At 41.6% G+C, this 24,957-nt stretch overlaps 1 protein-coding gene across 1 annotated transcript in view; it reads right to left on the bottom strand.

The window, feature by feature from the left end:
- adam19a (ADAM metallopeptidase domain 19a) overlaps positions 1–24,957 on the bottom strand; it is a 191,412-nt gene that overhangs the window by 41,270 nt on the left and 125,185 nt on the right. Inside the window, exons 5-10 of the mRNA XM_019255667.2 lie at positions 24,293–24,369; positions 12,386–12,569; positions 7,958–8,023; positions 7,368–7,439; positions 6,883–7,049; positions 1,216–1,300 (exon numbers count right to left, since the gene is read on the bottom strand). Of these exons, the coding sequence (XP_019111212.2) occupies positions 1,216–1,300; positions 6,883–7,049; positions 7,368–7,439; positions 7,958–8,023; positions 12,386–12,569; positions 24,293–24,369 (651 nt within the window). The remainder of the gene's footprint in view (positions 1–1,215; positions 1,301–6,882; positions 7,050–7,367; positions 7,440–7,957; positions 8,024–12,385; positions 12,570–24,292; positions 24,370–24,957) is intronic.

Below are 24,957 nucleotides of genomic sequence, written 5' to 3'. Positions count from 1 at the left end.
CAGACTAACATCCAATCATAGTCACGTAGGTGTAGAGCGTGGACATTTTAAACCAACGCTATCAGTATTGTGCCCGTTCCAACATTTGCTTTACTGCCGCAGCTCCCTCCACTACCCTGCCTCCTCCACCCATGTGGTATTTTGTGTTGTTGATTCAAGATTTATGTTCCTGTGGGTGTTTATTGAGGGGGATTAGCTCACTCAGCAGAGTCCTCGCCGCAGAGCCTTTTCAGCCAACTGTAGAACCATTCGCTATAAATTCTTTGATGTAAGTCTCTTTGACTGAAGTCTTTTATGACACCTCAACATCACTGGCTTTTGGACTGGTGGTCCAAAGACATTTAGGGATGTCAACCTCGGCCCTGGAGTTTTTTATCATTTTCTTACAGGCCAAACAATGAACTGATTAATCAAGAAGCTGATATACTGCCACTGCTAGTGTGGCTGCACATTGCTGGTATAAATCAAAGTCATTCCTATTGCTGGAATTTGGTCCAGTGTGTGAAATTATACAGGAATAATTCCACTGAAACCTTAGAGATAAATATTTTTAGATGTGCCTTTAAAGTTGCATCTATTGATTTTTTTCTTGGCAACTTGGTGGCAACAGAACAAGCTGTAAACACAAACATTTGATTTATTATTACTGTACAAAGTAGTTTGGGCTAAAATGTCAGCAAAGAATTGCAGACACAATTCTTCAGCAAGTCTCTTTAGCTGCTATCAAACGTTGTCTGACTGTTGTTTTGTGGAGGGGAGGTCGTGTACAGTGGATTTATCAGAACCTTTTCACAGAAAACAGCCAATGAGAGCCGTGAGACTGACCTAAAGCGGTCAAAGTGTCTGGCTGTAAAACTGAAACAAGAGCTGAAAGAGGCTAAAAAGTTCTGTAGATGAATAGAACTGTAGAGGTGGTGACAAAAAAATAAAAATATAAAAATAATGATCAGTGCAGCTTTAACATCTAACAACTGCACAAACAAATTCAACCTTTAACCCCAAATAATCCTGATCAATTCTAATTTGAACTTTGACCCCAAAGAAGAACCTAAAGATGTTGCATAATGACCAACTGAGGAGCAGAAGTCTATTTTTGAAGGACGTTCTGCACACAACAAGTCTAAACAATCAATTCAAGCCGGGAGAAAAAGACGGAGGAGAGAAGAGTTTTCACGCATGAGTGGAAGAAGAGAGGTGAAATGTATTCCCACGTACCACGTTGATGCCTCCGGAGTTTTCCAGGCTGCACATCCCCTCCAGCGGAGCCATCCCGATCGTTGTCCCCTTGAAAATCACACCACTGTCACAGCCGCACAAACACACACACACACAAACACACACACACACACACACACACACACACACACACATAACAAAAAATCAGTTAACCTTAATCTCCTCCCTGCTCACTTACAGGCTCCACAGTGGATGCACATTGATTGCAGATGCAGCGGCAGTGCACAGCGGCAGACAAGCCTGTCAGATGTGGGAAGGGGGTGGATGGCTGGGTGGAGGTGGAAGTGGCGGTGTGAGGAACCTCAATCCACCATGTGGTCTCTTGGCAGTTGTCACTTAGCATCCAAAAACAAAATCAAGCTCCATCTCATGGATCAAAACAAAATAGGCCCTTTGGTATCAGCACAACTAATTATGGAGCAAGAGGGGCCAACAATTTACTGCCTGTGGATGTGGATCAGTGTGTGTGTGTGTGTGTGTGTGAATGCCAGCAGTCAAGCTGCGATGCTGCTCCTGCCGGCATGCTGAGCCGTTCAGCCCAATTACAGCCGGCTGCAGCGATCTTTTGCTTAATAAAACCTCTGTTCAGCTAATCGTTTGTCAATTTAAACTCGAAACGTGAAATCTGAAATAATTTGACCCAAAGCCGGGCTCCACACAGACGCTCATCGGGGGTATAGGAGGTGTGTGTGGGAGGATGTGGAGTTAATCGGCTTTCTTATTAGCCGAGGTGCAGCGATGATTACATGAAGCTGTGTATTAAGATCGGTATTGAGGGCAGAGAGTCTGCAGCTTCTTGCTCCAAACACCCAACCAAAGCAGCTCGTTTCACGGAGTTAGTTCATCCTAAGGTGAGTGATGGTGGGAGAATGACCGATCGATACTGAGTGAGGTCAGAGGTGGGCTGGGCAGCCGAAAAGTGAGGAGAAAAAGTCGAGTAGAGCGAGAAACTTAAGATGCACGAGGGAGCTAAGAAACAGAAAGAGTAGGTAAAACAAACATAAGTCCTGTTATCAGTGTTAATACAGGGTTAACATTCAGCCCACACCTCCACCCTCCCTCATACACCTTTAATGTCAGCTCTGCTGTGCCTGGAGGTTCAGTGAGATTTAGCAGGAGGTGGAGGAGTTTTGATGCATGATGCACTGTGTGTATATATAGTATTTAACTTATTAGCATGAACACAACAGACACACTTACTGCTCTCTGACCTCAGATCAGGGTTCACAGCAGTGTGTCAGCATCAGCTGCTGCTGCTGCTCCTAAAGAACGGAGTGAGTAAGCTGAGGAGGTTTTTGTCTCATGTGGATCTCCTGCTGCAGCTTCAGATTCTGCTCTGTTCTGAAAGTCATGAGGGGGCATCGCTGTGGGAGGATAAGACCTGGGATCAACAGACCACCAGCCTCTTAACCCTTTATCAGACAAGTGGTGCCCCACGTCTCTCAATGAAGGAGCAGAATCACGTGACTCTCTACAGCCAATCAGTGAATGTCAGGCTACGTCACAGGTAGCACTGTTATGTCCTCTGCTGGATCCGACTAACTCTAACCCTAACATTTTCTGCACTGTATCACATGTATGATATTTTGAAATAAGTATCAGAAGTTCAGTAAGACATATGTCTGATTGTTCATTTGGAATTTTTGGTAACTTCTTTGACTTTGACTTGCAGCCTAAAACTGAAACTTTTTAAAAAGTTAGAAAAGAAAAAAATGTCTTCTTATATCCACCAATAACAGTCCAGGGTTTAAATTTTAAATTTATCTCAATGATTGCCCTATAAAGAGTTAACCGGATGTGCATGAATGCATAAAATAATGAATGAATAGATTAAAAAGAAATAGATCTATTCCCGACAAACAAGAAGAACTTTCCAGGACTTTGCCTTTTGACCTTATCTGATCATGTTTACCTAAATGACGGGAAGAGAAAGTTATCAGGTAGCTGAGACATTAATGTCCTGTTTTTGAAGGAAGTAAGGGTCAGTGTGTGTCCAAAGTCACGTAAGGACAGAGAAAGAGAGAGAGATAGAGAGATAGAGAGAGAGAGAGAGAGAGAGAGAGAGAGAGGAATAAAAGGAGGCTGAGGTTAGTCATCGGGGTCTCTTGTCCTGCAGTTCTAAGAAGACACATGCCATCCTGTAATTGTATTATTCTGAGTTTGTAATAGACTTACATTATGTAAAAGTCATCATGTGTTTGTGTTATTGTGTGACTTCAGTGTTTTAACCACCATGTGCTGCGAGGCTAAATTATGATTTTTGTCAATGATGACTCTGAGGTAAGGGGTAAAAATATTCTAAATAATGTGTTCACAGAATGATCCTGAGTGTTGTAATTTGTGCTGGTCCTCCTGTGTAGAGACACGTTTACAGCTTCAGATGTTCGGATGTTCTGTGGACTGCTCTGACAGTCTGAACTTTTCCCTATCCTGAGGTTTATCATACATGCATTCTTCTCACAGTTCAGACTAAACTCAGTCTTATTAACTCATATATAAGTTGGGATTAACTTATGTAACAGCATTTGTAATGGTAATAGAGGCAGAGGCAGGGCTTATGTCTTTCTGTTCACCTTGATTACCCCGACCACAGAGTCACAAGAAGACCGACTTGAAGTGCACAATACAGTTTACGGACTCAGATAAGAACGTGAAGCGTGAGCAGTTGAGCGGCTGGCGTCGGCAGCTGGAGCCACAGCTGCAGTCCCTCATCAGTGTCGACACTGGATCTGTTGAGCCACGACGCGGCTGTATACTCAGACTGCATCGCGTGTTAAAGAGCAACAATTTCATGTTGAATTTATAATTAGAGATTCATGCAAATTTGAAAAGAAGACATATGGTTTTCTATCTTTTAAGAACTTAGACCAAATAGTTTGGAGTGATGTCACATAAGGTTGTGGCTGACCCTGCCACAGCACACTTTGCAGTAGCAGGTGGTTGTGAGTCTGAGCAGCTGTCATAAAGTCAGTAAGGCTCCTTTTTTTTTTTTTTTTTAGTTTAGATTATGCATTTTTGTGACTTCTGTTTATGCAGGCTGCAAAAATTCCCAGAGTGCACAGTTTTTCTTAAAAAGCTGTCGGTGTGTGAAGAGATGGGACTTCACCGCTGCTTCCAGAATGAAGAATTTGGCTGTGCAGGAAACTCTGTCTAACATTTCTCCCTGTCTCTCGGTTCATCTCTGACTCTGCTCCTCTGTCCTGCAGGAGGACACTGCAAACAAACCTGACAACTCCATCTTCATTTAGTTTCTGTTGCATTTTTGGCGGTATCAGATGATCACGACGAGCTTTTGTGAGAGGAACATCAAAGTTCACTGAAATGACACTGCGTCACGTATCGATTGTAGTTATTTCTCCTGTTATACATGTATGAATGTATAATTATTGTTGTTATTCTTGACCCAGCTTGGCTCTTCTTTCTGTGGTGTCACATCCAGAGGTGACAGCACTGAGATATACATATCTTTTAAAAACTCAGACATACTGTAGATCCCAGCTCAGTGGTTATAGCACATGTCAGTCTTTGTTGCTTGTCATACCCAAAATCAAACATACTGTGATACATATTTTTCCTACACACATCATAGGAAGATGCAATGCAACAACAAACCTCCATGGCCTGTGCATTTTTGTGTACACTCATTTTTTTTTTCAATTAAATATTTGACAGACAAAAATGTAACTGCTTGTTTGGAGCAGCAGCCTCTTCATATGAAGACGAGGACGAGTGAGACGATGGATGAACTTTTTCAGGGCTCGTCTTCACTTTGTCTAACACCTGATTCTTCTTATCTGCTGTGTTTGTTTGTGTTTCCGTTCCTGTACGTCGCTCTGCTCGCAGATATTAACCTCCACGCACCTGCTCATGACATCGCTGCTACCTCTCTTATCTTATCTGCCTCCACCCGTCCACGCACAGCTAACACCTTGTCACAGCGGGCCTGTGGAACTGCCAGTCAGCATCCCGCAACACTGAGCTCATCTCTATATGTAGCACGTTGCCATGGCGCCGTCTAGTTTGCAGCCAGTGACAGTAACTTCTCTGTGTTTTTTCTACACCAATCTCCAGCCATTTTTTGGGGGAGGGGTTACTTTGAACTGTGGAGATTTTTTTTTTTTTTCCTTCATGGCTTCATGAATACATCATGTGACCCATTCAAAAAAAACAAAAAAAAAAACAGAGGATGCAGAGCTGGAAGCACCAGGAGCAGAAAAGGTGGTACAAACCATCCATACCGTCTGTTAACACGGGGGATGTAAAATCTCTGCCCAATAAAATGAAGGAGCTAACGGTGCTAACCAGGCTACAGTATGGAGAGTGTTGCATGGTGTTCCTCACAGAGACGTGGCTGAATGAATTCACTGTGGATTCGCTGGACGGAGGATGTTAGCAAAGCTGACCTCCATCATGAACAACTCCTCTCACCTCCTCATGAGACTGTGGAGGTCTTAAACAGCTCCTTCAGCAACAGACTGCTACTCCACCATGTAAGAAGGAGTCTACCACAGGTCCTTGATTCCAACAGCTGGCACACTCTTCAACACCAGCACGACTTCATGACTTTTTCTATAGATTTCTCACTTGTGAATCATTTATTATCAACTTGTGTATATGAAGTGAATTTCCCCGGTGTGGGATCAGTAAAGTCTGTCTTATCTATGTAGCGGTTCAGTGTATCTGATGAAGCTGATGCATGACTCTCAAATTGTTCTGGGTTTTATCCACATGGTTGAATACACTTACTGTAAATCCCTTTGAATAAAGTGTCAGCTAAAGAAATGTAATATCATGTAATGACCAGCAAGCAAGTGATAGAAACCAGGCAGCAAGCCAGACATAACGGGTGAAACGGAGGAAAAAAATGAATGTCCTGAACTGTACAATATGAGTTTACGTTTGTATCACGGCCTTGGGATAAAAGACCCGACATCTAAACGTCTTTCTAACCAAGTCAGTTAGATCAGGTGTGTTTTCGCAGGTAGCTTGTAGGTGTATGTAGTACAGCCAGCAGCTCCACAGACCTGGTGAAATTTCTTTTAAACATTCCCGTCCTTCACTGCTGTGTGCTGAAGCCAGCAGAGCGCAGCATGAACGGTGCTGTGTCTGAAAGGATCTTAATGTAATAAACAGTATAAATAATAGTTTTATGAACAAAGCGGTCTGTAAGGAAACCATGGAACTGAACCCCATGTGTCTTTTTGAGAAACTTTCACTGGTACAAAGTTCTGGTGAGTTTGCCTGTTGGGTTGGGTTCATGCAGGCTGCTGTGAACACTTCACTTGAACTCTAAATAAGCAGACCGAGACCATCTGAAAAGGTGTGACCTGAACTAAAAAGCAACTGTGTCTTTGATTTGGACCAAATGGACCAAACTACTCTCCTGATATCAGACTTATCAACTCGTTACACTCCAGTCGACTCGCCGGAGGCGGATTTGGAGGTCTGGACCCAGGAAACTAAACTCTAGGTATGAAAGTGAAGTATTTTCTTACAACTTAGTGTGTGTGTGTTTGGGCTGCAAAACTGCTTCTACATTCACAGCAGAACTGTGGCTGAACAGATCCTCAGGACTCATGAGCTACTGTGCTGCTTGCATACATCGGTCTGTATGTCTTTGGGTGGAATTGTGTGTGCATCGCTTACGTCAGCAGCTGGGCGTTGTCGTGTTTCTTGCGGGACTTCAGCTTCTGCCTCCACTGGAGGAAGGACCACAGGGTGGCATTTGGCTCCTCGGTGACGATACACTGGTCCCTGTCCGTCCAAACCTCCAGGCCGATCAGAGGCACACGGATGTTCAGAGCCCTATAGAACTACACACACACACACAGGTTTGTCTTGTCATAAGCTCGAATAACACAGTCTGGTCACATAAGGCAATTTCTCTCCAGTCTCCCCTTAAGGGCTGCTGAAGGACACTATTGATTAAAGCGTGATGAGGCCTCATTGGACAGCAGATATTTGTGTACACTTTTCAATCACTCATTATTTATTTGTGACATCAAACACAACAAACCTCAGAGTAGATTAGTATCAGGTGACATCCAGATATGCCATGACTGTGCAACAACATCTATTAGTTTGTGAATGGAGCTGTTTGTTCTCTGGAGAACTGAACCCGTCAGCTTTACCTTATCCACGTAATTGGCAATTTCCATTATCCTGGTTCTGGTCTTTTCGTAGTCCTTATTCTGCCGTCTGAACTGCAGGACAGAGCCAGAGAAGATGTGAAGTATTAGCAGCGTGGACGAGGTCAGTGGTCAGAAAAATAAATAACGGGTCCTGCTCAACACTTCTACCCCAGTCCATCATCATAATTATACCAATTACACAAGAAGACCACCACACTCTTATTGGCCACCATGCGCTGTTACCATGGCGTTAATGTAGCAGACAGAACCCTAAAGGGACTTTTATGAAGACATAGCGTCTCATCACTGGAGCTTAGTGTCGATCCACCTTTATATTCCACCTAAACACACTCCCTCATTAAGCAGACGAGTCTTTCCGCCTGGTCTGCACATGCTTTTGGCTTCGCCGTGTCAGCTCCAAGCTCTCAGAATGACAGAGCTCCATTAGCGGCAATGAGATAATTGTTTAAGTTGTGGACCCTGTGTCTGTCCTGATGGCTGTCTGACGTCAGTGGACAGATGTGGTGTTCACTGCAGGGGAATGGTTCTGAGGAATGGATGGTGCTGGTTGAGAGTTCCTGTCAGCTTACCAGTGTGTTGTCAGCCACTATGTACAGCTCCATGTACTTGGTCGTACCCCAGGTGTTCCTCTTAACCTGAAGGGACAACAAGAAGGACATGATTATGTCTGGACATCAGTCCTATCTGTTATACTATACTATACTATACTATACTATACTATACTATACTATACTATACTATACTATACTATATTACTCTACGCCAGGGGTCGGCAAATAAGTTTGGACCCGGGCCAATTTTTTTTCTGACAATTCCATCGCGGGCCATGACCATGCTTTAAAAATAAACGTTATTTCACTTTAGAAATGCATTTAATTTAATTTAAAAGATTAATTTGCTTCTATGTGCTGTTATTACACCCACTGCGTCTGTCGTGAAACAGGCAACCTGCCCTAGCAACCTGCCGTAATGTAATGTATACAGCAGCGCAGATCTGCCGCTGATGTGCATTCACATTCATATTTGATATTTGAGCCGACCTTGTTTGGTTTTGTTTTCTTCATTTAATGAAACACATTTGTTCATGTTGTCCGTTACAAGAGGGACACAGGACACTTTTATTTTCCACAGGTTACAGCGCACGCACGCACGCACGTACGTGGAAAATTAGTGTTCCGACCTGTGCGTCATTGCATAGCATAGAGTAATATAATATATATTACTCTATGCTATGCAATGTTATACTATACTATACCATACTATACTATATTACTCTATGTTATGTTATACTATACTATACCATACTATACTATATTACTCTATGCTATGCTATGCTATGCTATACTATGCTACGGTATAATATACTGTGCTACCCTATGCTATGCTATAATATAATATATTTTACTACATGATACTAGTTTAATGATACATGTACAGTGATACATATTTCAGTAAACTTCTACATTATGTTCCATTAATAGTATATTAGCACAGTAATATAATATATATTACTGATATAAGATCAAATAGAACTGCTTCATTCATGACTGGCAGCAGCACTATTTATGTATGCGTAAAAGTGTGAAATGCAGACATAAAAAATTAAATCAAATTCAATTCAATTAAAATACAATAAAACAGACAGTGAACAGCATGAAACACAACTAACACATTAACAGAACTTATTCTGTTGATTCAGTTCATGCTGGATTACTGCAAGTATTCATTTTACTGTTATGATCTAATCACTCGTTTCTGTGAGGTTATCTCAGTTCTTTGGAAAAAAGAACTAATAATATTTACAAGAAGTCTCTTTATGTAGAAACACAAAGAGCAGAGCAACAGAACAAAATGTCTAATCTGCAGTTTTCTTTGTCTGATGCAGGAATCTGCTCCACATTACATTCAGGTTCTCAGTGTACCGTGGTCTCCATACTGCAGCAGCTGTTGAGCACTAACAAGAACACAATTCTGTGGGAAATGATGAATATAAAAATATGGAATTTAAAAACACGTTATGTAGGTCATGATGTCAGTGGAGGAAAAGCTTCATAGTATGTGTGAGCAGCTTCCCAGCAGGCCATGCAGGTGTTTACCATTCCCTGCATCCCTCCATCATTAAGTTTCCACCTTCCTAATATTTGATTACAGCCATTAGGAAAAAAGCTCTGCTGTAATTAAAACCCATTGATTTACGCACAGGGACACTGCTGCCTTGGCTTGGTCTGGATTTAACACAAATATTGCGGATTGGTGGGAGATCTGTGGGGCTGCGATGGTAGCCTGTGGAGTGCACACACAGACGCACGCATCCACACCAATGCATTAACACATTGCATTGTTTATTTGAGAGGCAAATAGTGGCAAAAGCCTTGGGACTCAGCCTGGAGTCTGTTGTGGCTGGCTTTTTGCATAACAACCTAGGATTAATGGGTGGCAGTGGGGGGAATTGGCAGAGCCAAGGGGTACGGTGCAGGAGGGAAGAAGATAAAGAAATAGGAGAAAAGGATGATGGCCTGGTGGAGAGCTAAGAGGGCTTTAGCATATGTGGAGGAGAGAAAGATTAGAACAGTTTAAAGTGATTGAGAACCTAAATAGGAAAATGATAAATATATGAGGAGAAATGTGTGAAGAAAAACCAAAGAAAGAGTATTTTGTCCCAGCAGTGGAGACAGATGAAGGCAAAACGGCCCACAGATGAGACTTTTTATCATTTATAACTGCAGATGAGCAAGCTAGACTTGTGTTTAGTTCTTCTTCTCTATAAAATGCTCAGGAAATTGACTCATAGCCACGGCCTTAACAGACCTGAAAAGCTGAGTTAAAGCCATTATTCTCTCCATTTCCAGGTGGCGTAAGAGTAATTTTGCACCTTCAAATGGCATCGGCACCTATCCGATATTGTGTTTCCATATGACATACAGCCAAATGTCCCCATGTGGCTGGTGATTTCAATTCGCCGCGTAATAAACCAAACTAAAAGAGAATTATGATTCAGAGTCCATCACATTAGAGGTGATGAATGAATCACATCCACTTTGTGTCCTTTTCAGTGCACTACTGTGAAACTCAGTTTCCTTACAAACATCAGGCGGCCTCGACGAGCCCGCTGAGAGGCTGTGATGAGTTGTGATCCTGCAGACACTGAGCACTGTGCTGCCGGGTATGTTCAACCGTGTACCGTGTCACGGCTGGACTACAGCTGATGAGGAAGGAACATTTGAGCCACTTGTTTTACCATGGTAGAGTTTCTGGTAGAGTTTGGTGACTACTTCTTGAACTCTACCTTCCTTATTAAGAACCCCCTTTAACTACCTGTTCCTGCCCCCACAGGAAACCTTGTCCTTTGTACTTAGACATGCTACGTGCTAGACTCATCTATGTTAAAAAGACACCCACATTTTGAAGATGGTTAAAAGATAAAAGTGATGTCATCACATTCAATATAAGCTAATGTTAGCAGAACCCAAGCTAACTAAAAACTTATGTAATTATAATAATTAGCTAGCTAGTTAGCTAGCATTTAAAAACATTAGCTAACTAGCATTTGGATAAAATTAGTTATCATGTGACTAGCTAGCCAGTCATTGATGTAGATTAGCTAAGCTCTAGCTAAATTAAGACGGCTATTCGAATTACCGGTAATAATAATAAAAATAATAGACGAGCGAGCAAATCTAAGTATAGGAAAGAAGGACGTTGACTGACGTTCTGATTGAGGTTGCTCAACTGTGATTGGAACACAGAGCAAACACAGGTAGGACACAGAAAGGGTCAAAGTGTGTGCTGATTCATCTTTCAGGTGGAAGCTGACTTGACTTGAACTGGCTTGCAGGCTTTGTTGTAAAGGTTGGAAACAAATAAAGGATAGTAAGAAGTTTCTGCTGAAACTTCTTACTAAGTTTCTGTTCAATTCTTGTTTAATTCCATATTCTCAAGTTTTTATGGCTTTTATGGTTTGGTATTGAATAACCAGTAGCTGACAGTGGTTAATATTAACTGATGCTAACAAACTTAAAATAGACACTGTATTTTAGCATATACCATTATCCTTTAAATCACACTAACAGTGCCTCTGTTCAGCCACTTACACAGAGTAACTGTAGAAATGTGTACTGGCTGTGTGCCCAGGTTCCTTTGTATAATTAATTTTTCAGTCCACAAACAAAACACAAAAATACAAATTAATAAGATGAAAATTTGATTTCATAAAAACCAAAGACCAAAAACAGGTCATGGGTACAATGGGATGCTGTCTCCGAAATTTCAACAATGGAGCCTAATAACTGACAATAACGATCCAAAATGTCTAATTTGTTCAAACTGTTCCAGTGGCTTTAGATTTGAAGCTCGAGTGTTGAAGGTGTCCGGTGGTGAATGTTTGGGCTTTGGAGTTGAATCCATGTTGAAGTTTTCTTCAAATGTCAAGAAATGATCAGAAACGAGGAGTTGGTTGTTGCTGCAGAGAGTAATTGTTTGTCAGTCACACTTCCCTGGGCTCCCTATGAAGCCATCATACGATGACATACAGTGACAGAACCCATCAAAACAGACTCACCCCACATAAACTTCTCAAGGTTGTTACCAGAGCTGCAGACATAACTCGAGGCATCAGCTCTATGACCTGCCCTCATCATCGTCTCATGTGAAACCCTGATTGATTGCAATTATCAAATGAACCCTGGTCCACCTATACGGACACACTTTGGGTTTGTTGCTGTGGTTTTGCACTAGTAATAATGTTTCTAATGTTTTTAGAACAGATCGATATTTTGGGAAATTCACTTGTTTGTCTTTGGGCACACAGGGATGAAATTGTTATTGATCTTCTCATCTGTATTTAGGCGAGACAGTAAACAAGTGTATTTCACAAAACTGCTTCTTTAATGTTGAAGACAAAATTGTGTGTTGTCACACTACTTATCTTTATATAAGGAAAAGAAAACTAATGCTGACAAAGCGTGACAGTGAATTTGAAAGCTGTGTGGGAGACTCACCCTTGAATGAAATGATCTGAGCAGGCTGGAGATGTGGTTGGACTGTATGGTGTGATGGCCGTGGCCGCAGTTTCCCCCTTTAAGTGTCAGTTCTTCTGCACTCAGCAGTGAATGGTGGAGAGGATCCACACCACTGATTGGCTCCAGGTAGTAGGTGTCACTAGAATTCAAGGATATCAGGCCCCTGTGTGAAGGAAGAAAGACAGAAAGGAGAGGAGCACCGAGGGTGAGCTTGTGGAAGACACCAAAATAGGATAATGAGGTTTTCTAGAAAAGGTTGAGAAAATCAGGTTTGAAACATGCCAACATGTGACCTCTGTGTGGAGGTACTGCCTCTGCCTCCTCCTGCCATCTCAAGCTGCCCATCAAACATTGACTTTTTAAACTTTCCAGATCTGTCAATGTGACAATCAATCTTTATGCTGAGATCAGATCAGATGTGTGGAGGTGTGACAGTAGCCAGGATATGAACCTCTCTCTCAAGCTCTCTTTTTTCTTTCTTTAAAACTACTCCTGTCATTCTTTGTGTGTCTAACCGAGCGCAGGACCTAGAATGCTACCACAAAGAGTCAGATACTGTGCATCATTATCTCCACCTCTACAATGAATCCCATGTTGCATTGCATTACATTAGTCATTTAACTGACAATTTTATCCAAGGCGACTCACAGAGAAGGGAAACAGTCATGGTACAGTGTGATAATAAAGTGTTAGTGCAGCAGTAAGTGCTGTGACAATTCATAAAGGGGTAGATTTATCATGTCCAGTTGTTGGCAGTGTTGGAGAGGAGGTCCTCTCTGAAGAGCTAGAGGTCTTCAGGTGGTTTTTAAAGGTAGAGAGAGATGCCCCTGATCTGGTAGGATCTAGTAGGACGTTTCACCAACGGGGAACAACAGATGAGAAGAGTCTGGATTGCCTTGAGTGAATGGATGGCAGAGTCAGGCGTTGCTCACTGAATGAGTGCAACGGATGTGAGGTAACATATGCCTGTATAAGGGCGTTTAAGTAGGTAGGTGCAGTACCGGAGATAACTTTGTAGGTGAGTATTAGTGATTTGAATTTAATGCAGGCTGCAACAGGTAGCCAGTGGAGCTTGATGAGCAGTGGGGTAACATGTGACCTTCTGGGTTGGTTGTAGACCAGGCGTGCCGCCGCATTCTGGATCATCTGAAGAGGTTTCACTGTGCAGGCTGGAGGACGTTACAGTAATCTAGTCTTGAAATGACCACAGCTCGTGTCAGGAGTTGAGTGGCATGTTGAGTTAAGGAAGGTCTGATTTTTCTGACGTTGTAAAGTGCAAAGTGGCATGACCGGGCAACTGAGGCGACATGATTGGAGATGGTTAGTTCAATGATAACTCCTAAGTTTCTTGCCACCCTGGTGAGGGCAAGACATAGGGAGTCAATTTTGATGTTGGTGTCATGGTATACAGCAGTTCAGTTTTTGAGAGGTTCAGCTGGTCTCATGCCTTTATCCATGAGACCTGTGCAGAGACCGAGGTGTCATCAGGAGGAAATGAAAGATAGAGCTGGGTGTCATCTGCATAGCAGTGATAGGAAAAGCCATGTGAGCCGATAATCAGATTCAGGGAGGTGGTGTAGATAGCAAATGGAAGGGGCCCCAGCACCGAGCCCTGTGACACCCCTGTGGTGAGGTGATGAGAGGTGGACAACTGTCCAAGCTAGAACGCCCTGTGACGACTCAAACCAAGGAATAGCTGAACCAGAGATGCCCATGTCTGAAAGGATAGAGAGGAGGATGCGATGGTTAACTGTGTCAAAGGTAGCTGATAATTCAAGCAGAATGAAGACAGAGGACTGTGCTCTTGCTTATTTTAAGGCTTCTGTCACAGACAACAGAAGTTTCATTTGAGTGACCACTCTTGAAACCAGATTAATTTGGATCAAAAAGATTATTCAGTGAGAAGAATTCTGAGAGTTGTTTAGCGACCGCCCATTCAATAGTTTTGGATAGGAAGTGATGCCCCTCGCAGCTTTAAATATGGGCTTTTTGTGAGAGGTCTAAACTTTTAGATGACAACTGGTTCTATTGAAACACAGTCAGGCTTTCAACAAAGCAATGAAACTAAAGCAGCCTTTGGCTGTCTGCATCCATTACACCATCTTTGCTTTGCACCTTGTAGCGGTCCCCTGAGAGTATCCTACATTACTTCCCTTAACAGCGTATTTGTTGACAAGTTTGCCAGCTCTATCTAGCCAATTTCCATACCAAGATTGAATCACTGTGGGCAGAATCAAGATAACAAGAACTCCATGTATACCTATATTACCAGGTCAAAGGTCTTGGGGTATAAAATTATCCAGGTAATGCAGGTGTGTTTAAATCTGACACTGTGGACTTGCTCACAGAATGAGATACCCCCGCCTCAGGCTGTCAGCATACAAAAAAACAAAAGTTAATATTCATTGATTTTTTTCACCCCTGCTTTTCTTGCTGAGGGATACAACTATTCCCCCTACCTTAGTGGTTCCTGTTTGCAATAGATGTACAGACAAGACCACTAGATTACTGTGATAGTGAAAAAATCCTGGGATCCTAAGGAGTGTTTTCTTTCTGAGCATGTTCATCTTTGTCTCATTAGTCCATAAAACTTTGTCCCAGAGTTTTTGAGGCTTGTCCCTGTACTTTTTGGCAAATTCCAGTCTGGTTCCAATGGTTGGCATTTTCTGGTGTAGCCTCTGTACTTTTGTTCATGAAGTCTTCTGTGAATAGTAGATTGTGATACCTTCACTCTTGCCCTCTGGAGGTTGTTGCTGATGTCACTAACACTTGTTTTAGGGCAGGGTTCGGCAACTAAGTTTGGACGCGGGCCAATTTTTTTCCTGACAATTCCATCGCGGTCCATGACCATGCGCGCGCGCGGGGGGGGGGGGGGGGGGTTCTGCGTCCTGATTGGCTGAGTGAGAACCGCATGTGTGTTCTGCGTCCTGATTAATTAAGGGAGTACTGTACAAAATGCGTGTAATAAGGTGTATAAAAGTGTGTGGTTAGGGGTTTTACGGCCTTAAAACATAATTGTTAAACTTAAAAGATATATTTAAATATATATATATATATATATATATATATATAAAAATATATTAAAATAAATCAACGTCATCTAGCGGGCCAGATATAATTGATGGCGGGCCAGTTTTGTCGTCGTACAGAGACTCACTCGTAGCACCTCGCTCTGAATTCAAGGTGGCGATTTCATTGGCTAGATAGAATCACATGGGTAGTATGACTCTCACACGATTGGTTGGTACCTTCCAATGCTTGCTCAGTGCAGTGCTTGGATAGGGAAAAGTAATGTTACGGCATGAAATAGACTCGCCTGTCAAAAAAAAAAAAAAAAATTCTACAATTAATCTCGGGTCCGGATGATATGGCGATCCGGTCCGGATCCGGACCCCGGTCCGCGGGTTGGGAACCCCGGTTTTAGGGTCTTTCTTTAGAGCTCTCACACTGTTTCTGTCGTCCACTGCTGCTGTTTTCCTCAGTCTACCTGTTCGATGTCTGGTACTTAGTTCACCAGTGGTTTCTTTCTTCTTTAGGACATTCCAAATGGTTGTATGGCCAGTGTTTGTGCAATGGCTCCGATTGACTTTATATCTTCTCTCATCTTCACAATTGTTTTTCACCCATAGACAGCCCTCTAGTTTTCATGTTACACCTCTAACTATAAATGCACAGGCAAAACCCAAATCTGAATCCCAGTGTAGACATTCAGTGCTACTTATTGTTTGAATTATCAATGTAACAGGAGGCTCCTGGGCAACAAAACACACCTGTCAGTCACATGTTCCAATACCTTTGCTCACATGAAAAATGGGTGGGTTCAATCAAAAGTTGCTATCTTCTACATTGTGTATCAGATCAAGATGCAAATACCTGGAAATAAAAGCTGAAATGTTGATCTTTCGTCTCATATTCATCTTTTGATGTCAAACCCAAATGATTTCAGGCTACAGCAACAATAAAGGAATTGGCCTCACTGTTCCAATACTTTTGGAGGGGACTGTACGATCCATCCAGCAGGAGGTTGAAATATGAGCAGACAATGTTTCTGTCGTACGGCTGAAGCTTAGTCCTCCATGCATCCTTACAAAAAGCCATGATGATAAATAGTGCAGGCTGAAGAATTGTTGTCCCAGACAAAATGGAGCAGTAAAAAGACAATTCCAAGCAAAGAGAGTCCTTCTGTAACAGTGGCTGTCTGGGGGAATATCCTAACTATGTGTGTATGTGTGTTTGAGTGTGTGTGAGGGCGACTGAGGAAGAGATTAAGCCTCTTGTTTTGTCCAGACAGATGCTCAGAGACATACTTCTGTTCTCATGAAGATCTACTGACTACATTCCCTCACCAAACTCTCATCCAGTCCGTCGACTACAGATGATGGCGTATGATCTTTGATCACTGTTACGTCTGATTCCGCTCTTCGCTCGTGAAGCCCTACAGTGTGGTGCTTCTGGCAGTTGCCATCTTGGCAGTGACCCTGCTGGCTCCTGGCAATCCAAAAATGGGAAAAGGTGGAGAATGTGGGTGGAGCTGAGGCAGGCCATCTCTGACAGCGCCATCTTAACCTACTGAATTATGCATATAATTCATTTAAACAACTAAATAATGATATTTTAACATGGGGGCGTGTAGGACTTTATAGTGTAGTTGCAACCCACTCGCCTATATATGAAAAATAATTTCTGCCATATTCTGTAAATAGAGTCCTCTGAATCTGACACACTTGACCTTTAATGCTACAAAATCTAAGAGACCTCTGAAAAAGGTTTTTAGTGTATTTAGTGAGCTGGTTGCTCTTAGTGTCGACTATAAACTTGACTTCATTAAATTAGTTTCAGGCTGTGGATACTTTAATGTCCGCCTCAACAGTTGGAGAACTCAACACTGACCGATAATGTGAGACATCACATCAAGGTTTCACCTCATATCACTCCACCAATACAATCACTCACTTATATTACGGGCAAGTTGTACTATAAAATATAGTTCCTGTTCTAAATTAAGCAATAGAATACAAATAGTTATGCTTAATCAAATTATTCCAAGTGTCTAACTAAACCTGAGAAAAATTACATTATTATGACCTGTGTCTATTTTTATTTAGTTTTCTCCAGCCAAACCTTGTTTTAATTTAACTGATAACTGAAAATTAGAACCAAAATCACAGTGTCACTCAGAATGTGTCTTTTTCAAAAAAGAGATTCACAAACTGTCTTCTTGTGGAAGAATGAACATCTGCCAATGTATTGTTCTCACAGTTTCTAACTCTCAAATATCAATAATTATTAGAATAACTAAAGCTCTAATATAAACAGACAAAAAAACTCACAGTTGGCTCTTAATTTGTTTTTTAAAAACTGTTTCATCCTCCTTAGAGAGGACATTTGTTAAATGACTTGGTAAATGCTTTCCTTTGTAGAAAGCAATTATGAGCCTTTTTTTTAGCTCTTCATATTTATAAAATGAAGTGTTATTGTGAAAACAAACCTTCAAGTGAGTATGCCTTTTTTGAATATCCATCTCCGTCCCGATGTTGAGAAATAATGAATCCTGCAGGCTCAGCTCCCTGCGGTTCAAGATGCATTTGAAGTTTGTATGAAAACTATTTCACCTCGTCTGTGAGCTTTTTGTCAGGGTTGCTATTTATTTCTCAGCAGACACAATAGGCACAAAGGGAATCAAATTGGTTTTTGTAAAAGGGATTGGGCCGGCTATTGTGCTCATGCACACTGTTGACCACATGGTCACAGCTGAGCTCTGAGCTTTTTAAGAAAATACAGTCTTTTTTTTTCCTTAAGTAATTATGTGCCCAAGGCTGTTTAACAATTTTCTTTAAAAGCATGTAATTCACCCAGACTCCATACAAATCTCCTCGTTATGGCATAAAAGTTGCCGATGGCGAAAATAATTTGGGAACCGCGGGGCAGGAGAGAAAATGAAAACACACAGAACCGCTGCAGGACTGCAGATAAGAGCGCAGCAGGTCAGTGCTGAAACCTGAACAAAAGTTCTGATCAAAAAAAACTTTGTTATCCTGGCAGCGGGGCCCTCCAGTAAGTGGCAATTTTTTTGTAATCATGAGATTTATTTTTTGCATAATCATCAGTTCGCTGCGAGTAATGCAGGGTTGTGCAGTTTTGGCCATTTCCAAAGAAAAGCCTCAAATCCACTGAGAGGTTATTTCATACAGTGCAGCAGCTGGAGCACAATAAAAAGTCTCATCAGGGTCTTTTTTAACTCTGTTAACCCTCCGAACACATCCAATGCATACGCAGGAGTCAAGCGAGAAAACATTGTTATTTTCACAGCTCCTCGTTAAAATCCAGGACATTGTTTGTGCTGTAATCATGATCCCATAATGAGAGCAATGGGGACGGACGGTAGAGTTGTTTTGTGAGAGACGTTGTTGTTGATTCATAGGTTTTGATAGCACTGTTGCCTAGCAGAGAAAATGTTCAAAGATGTCAGAGCATAAAAGGTGACCCCTGACAGAAATCTTTCATTACAGCTTTGGAAGAACATGTCGCTCTTTTCCACACTGAATCACACCAAACCTCTTTCCTCTCTCTGCTGATTTGATTTTTGTTTCCTTTCACATCTTCCTGACGTTATCGTGCGATTTATTCGGCTTCCCAAAATAACATTTAGACTTTCCACTGCGCGTTAATGAGGTCAAAGTAAGATTTGGTTATAGTATCATCAAAAATGACAAGAGATGCAAAGGTCAGTCAGCACTTTAAAATGAGTTCATCATTTAAAAAAAGGACGACAATAAATGAGAATGAGAACAAATACAAATATCATAATAAAGGAGGAAAACAACAATGACAAATGGAGCATTTGCAGTGTTTTTACAGTATGAATAGTATGGAGGGACTCACTCTCCATCCATCCCACTTTACGTTTATTCGATTTTATCTAGTTATTTTAAAATTTGAATGAGTTTTACTATTTTGTATTTGTATTTTTGTATACCATTGTTTATATTGTATTTTTAATGGGTTTTATTTTATTTTTATATTCATTTATTTATTTTATTTTATTTTAGTTTAGTGTGCTTTTAAGCAGCCTCCGGTGTTTCCTCACTGCAGGATGATGAGACGTTTGCATAGTGCTTTGTTTATAATGCGGTGGGATGGATGTTGTGTGTTGAGGTGGAGGGTTGGGAGTGGGTGGGGAGTGTCGAGTTTTATCGTGTCAAGCACTTTGTGTTACATGTTTTGTATGAAAAGTTCCATACAAATGAAGTTTGATTGCAGCATCATTAGCCGTGTTTGGATTTGAATAATTTCTATTGATGAAAGGTGTCCAGAGTTGAAAGATCACCTTTGACCTGTTTGACAAAAGAACTTGAACTCCACCAGTTTTACACGTTTCCAGATGTTGTGGACTGCACATGTGAAAAAGGTTCACTTGAGTCAATGTCAATCAGGGCTGAACAGTTAGAGTTAGAAATAAGGGAGCTTACAGACAGCTTTAATCTAGAGCCACTAGCACATAACACACCCAAATCTCCTACTGAACTGAGGGGCAGTTGAGTTGCATTGTGGGCAATGTAGGCACCAGGTTTTGACAAGGAAACAATAAAACAAGATCTGGTTCTTCTGCATCGATTTTCTCTTCAGTAATAAACTGACAATGTTATAGTGTACATAGTGTACATGTCTTTTCAGAGTCTTTTCATGTCTTTCACCCACAACTTACTTCCTAAATGAAGCATCATCTTTCAGTGACGTAGGCATGGAGATAGTTGACTTTGCTTGTACGTTGCCTTTGAATTAATATTTTATGGGATATAAAACAAACAGGGACGATTTGTTGAGTTTACGAGGTGATCGACATGTGAAGTTGTTTTCGTGCCTTCAAATGCAGGAATCATAAAAGTAATGGCAGAGCAAAATCAGCTATTTGCTCCAGCGATCTGGTCAGAGTGGCTGATTTTATGAAGGCGGTGGATGGTGTTTTTTTTTTTTTTGGCACAAACTGCAGCAATAAACAGCCATTTTCAGATAAGACGGCTCACGCTCTTACTGCGGGTTTATGGTCACCCAATGAATTGTGGGAATGTTTGCAAGGCTCTATGGTCTGTGCTTTGTTGAGAAAAAAAGTCTTTTTTCTTGATCATATAGCAAATATAATAACCAGGGGTGAAGTGTGGATCTTAATTTGTTCTGAATGATATGACATTATTATATGTCAGTTTCTGTTTCGTCCAACAAACAAATCTAAAACACTGACATTAAGATGATATTAAATAGATAAAAGCAGCATATTCTCACATTTTGTGCAGCAGAAAACAGATGTGGGAAGACTTTAACGGTTTGCGATGGCGGCCGTGCTGCGTGGCTGTGTGGTGATGATTTGGGGCACGGGAAGGTCATCGCTACCTGTAGAGCTAACTGCATGTAGGGTGTTAGTGTTATCACTGCTGCTAGTTTTCTCCCTGGAATTTGTGTTACGTTAGCTAGGCAGAGCTGACATAGATGGAAAATCCATCTATGGTTGTTTCAGTCTAACACGATGTGTTGCTGAATAAAGTTAAAACTGTTTGTACTCCGTGAACTGTAGGAATCCAATAGTCCATCTGTTAATTGTGAAAGTAAAAGCCGCCTTTAACCTCCGTTTGTTTTCCAGTCCAAGAACAAAAGCTCATATTTGGACAGATCTGTGAATGACTGGACATTCTGCTGGCTCACAGATCTCTATTCTCCCCGACGTCTGCTCTGTTCTCATCAAATCTGCTGTCAACAAGCAGCATCTGGCTACCTTCCCAGATCAGGACAGAGGCACTGAAGATTGCCAACGGAACGTGTCGGCACTGAACCAGCCTTTATCAGATAAAAAAAATTTAAAGATCTTCCTACAACGTAATGGAAAACTTCCTCGAACTCTTATCGGTTTCGATTTACTGAACAGACTTTGGAATTAATTCCTACTAAAGCCCCACTGAGCTGTAACTTGATGTCTCTTTTATTGGATCAAATTCATGAATATATATTTTTGGGGCACATATCCTCAGGACGTGCAACATCTTTGCCAGAAGAAAGCTTCAATCTGAGCCTTCAATATGCAAGGCGTTCCACATTAAATCTGTCTGTGGCAGTGAAAGTTTAAGACTTTAAAAACTGCTGCCTATATCCCCAAAGAGGATCAAATTAGTCATTTTTATGACAACCTGAAGAAAAAAAAAAAAGGGAGAGAGTTCTGATCAAGCTGAAGTTTCTGTGTTTGGACAAAACTTTACCAAAGTGTGTTGAGGGAAAAATCAAACATTTTTTTTAATTGATACTAAAATAAATAAAAGCTCCCCTTAGTCTACAGGTCTAAACCCAGATGAGGGGATGTGGCAGTAAAGAAAAACAGAGAGATCACAGTGACAGAGTCACCTGATAACACTGAAAAGTTAATTATTAATTAAAAATACATAACGCAGACCCTGTATTATATTTGACAGCCAATAGTTCATACAGTATTTATATAGATAAAATGTACTGTATTAAAATGAGGACAGTGACTCATAGAGCCACGAGGTGGCAGTAGCGTGAGAAGTTTTGTGCAGTCCAGAAAGTAAATAATATGAGATGACTTTGCTAGCTAGCACCAAGCAGAAACCTCAGGTTTGCTACCAAAAACTGCAGTTCCTCAAACGTCCACTTGAGGCTGGCTCCAGAAGTGAGTCAGTCTCCATAAGTCCCCATGTCCAAATGTCCAACTTCACAGCAGAAATAAACATGTTTACAGCCTGGTACAAAAAACAGTTTTGGTCTCTGTAGCTCATTTCCCCGTTCATGACAACTGTACTGAGGGTGAATTTATATACAACTCACCTGTGCCATCACAGGTGACCTCAGCTCCGCCCATTATAACCTGACACCTGTTACTCATGCAGCTGGTTTAAATGATAATTATCAGAAATAAAGTGTGTGACATGCTGTTTAATTATCTTTCCATTAATCAAGCTCATTGTACTGTAACACACCTGTACATTTATCATAAAGCAGATTAGAAACTGGCTACCCCGTCAATCTCAGAACCCATCATCTGATGCTAATTTAGGACTACAAATAGGGAACCCAGAACACTTTTGGTGCCAAAACCTTTGTCCCTCCAGTCCCACATCCTGCATTTATATACAGATGACTTTCCTTTACAGAGAAACCTGTAGGGGTCTTTGACCCCTTACTCCGATTACTGGTTACTTGACTTTTAAAGAGGCTATAATTGATATCTATAATATAATTCCAATGTATGGGGGCAACAGTAGCTCAGTCCATAGAGACTTGGCTTGAGAACCGGAGGGTGGCCAGTTCAAGTCCAGTATGGACCAAAGTATGGAAGGTGGACTGGTAGCTGGGGTACCAAGTAGGCACTGCCGAGGTCCATCATCACTCCACCGTCTCTCTCCACATTGCATGTCTATGAGCTCTTTGTGTGTGTGTGGTTGTATTTCGGGGTTAAATGCATGTATGCATGTGTTTCTTTGAGACGGAGAATCATCAGCTGAATCTGCAGCTCCCCTCTGCTCAGTTTTATGGCCTTAGCTCATTGTTTAGCTCTCGGGCCACGACTTTACAAGGTACAAGGTTCATTTATTTATTTATTATTGTACAACACAGGGTTGTACAATGACATGCAATCTTACCAAACTCACAAACCAGAAAGAAAATATGATATAAATGGATGAATAAATAATAACTTATAAAAATAAACTATTATTTATGGCGGAGCAGAGGATGAGTTATCGCAGCCCGAGGCAAGAGGCTGCTCTGTAGGCTGCCGGTGCAGGAGCTGATACTTCTGGATCTCTTGTCAGGTTGTTACGGGGGGGTGGGTGTTGTCTTTGAGTGTCCCCACCTCACCTCACTGATATCACTGATGTTCTGATGGTACCACTGATGTTCTGTTTTAATCACCTGCCACAGAGCCCTCCTGTCCTGGGCCACGCACAAAGCAATTTGTAATGTTTTCAGTCAGGACACTTTCTATTTATACTTGTTAAAGTTGTATGCTTTTTGAGTTCTGGTTCACTCTCACTTCTACTCCGTGCTGATTTTGAACACAGCAGGCAGCTGTTTCCAGAGGAAAGGCTGTAAAAACCTGCAGCAAACAGCTGACAGGCACAGCCAGAGACTGGCTGGTGAAAATACTGGAACGTTTAGCAGCAGGTGGAGACCAAAAACAGAGCTAAAAGAGGCCGAATATTAGACTTATATTATCATTCCCTAGAAAAAAACAAGGAATGCTGGGATGTCACATTGCTAGATGACCTGTAAATATCCAGCACATGTGCAACTCTCAACAGAGATGAAAAACAAACAAATTCTTCTGGATGCAGCCTGATGGGGTTCATGATATGCTGACTTACTGTATGTACAGTACATCTATAATCACACATATGTAAGACCTACAAGGACACAGAGTACGTACTGTATTTTACATATTTTGTCATATATCAGATTCTCACCCAGCTCTCTACTGATGTTGTTCTGTGTACATTTTATCATTCCAGTTATCGACATGCAAATGTGGAGAGATGATGGAGTGACAGGCAGCCACATGAGGGTGCTCTGGGAGCAGTTGGGGGTTCAGTTCCTTGCTCAAAGGCATGGCCGCCCTCCAGTTTCCAAGCCAAGTCCCTATGGACTGAGCTACTGCCGCCCCTTCAACTTAAAAGCTGACGTTAGTTGATGATATGTTGATGTTGTGCTGACATCTTGTTTCTACTGGCCCCAAATAGCAAAAAAAAGTTAAAGCTTTTGTAGGTTTAAGAAATCACCTGACCTAAACTGTAAAGGAAGAAACTAATAACTAGTTACTGTCCTCTCGCTGGACTAAATCAAATCCAGCATCTGGACAAAGTCCCAAACACACAGAGACAACCGTACCTGACTCCTGAGCATGTGCTGAGAGCCACCCAGGACTCCGGATGTCCTCTTACATGTCCGTGGTAGAAACAGTGATCCTGCAAGGGAAGAGAACTGCAATTAATGCTTCATATTTCATCTGCTTTAAAAAGCCACGATAATGTTTATGCAGACATGACTCTGGTGCAGCCAACAGTGAATCGATCTGCCGGTGTCCTCAGAGCAGGACATGTCCTCCTGCTTCAGGACTACACCGCTCGCTGCATCCGAACAAAGAGGACCATAAATCAACAAAAATATGCAATGCTCATTGTGACAGTGTTCGTATGAAGGTTGGAGTTTGGCAGCTCAAACATCCTGATGAAGATTTGAAATGGGTTTGAGCAGACTTGCAACAAAAGAAGAAAAACTGTGAAGGACTTTAATAATAACGCGGAGGCAGGCAGGCAGCTCGGGGGTGTGATGGACACGCGTGTGAATTCAAAGCTGTTCAGGTGGCGTCGGAGTGACTCACTGCTGGAGCCCTGTTATCACAGAGACACAATGTTTCCACACTGTCCTGATAAGCTACACCAACATGTTAACAGAGTAAAACACTGCTGTTCACTTCCACGTCACCTGACAACTCATCTGTCTAAATCCTGTTCTTATTAACCATATGATGACATTAGACTTTTAATGTTGCA

This window comes from Larimichthys crocea, chromosome XIV (assembly GCF_000972845.2).
Source record: "Larimichthys crocea isolate SSNF chromosome XIV, L_crocea_2.0, whole genome shotgun sequence".
Taxonomy (NCBI): domain Eukaryota; kingdom Metazoa; phylum Chordata; class Actinopteri; family Sciaenidae; genus Larimichthys; species Larimichthys crocea.
The sequence above is the reverse complement of the archived record's forward strand: the minus strand, read 5'-3'. Positions and strand labels throughout refer to the sequence as shown.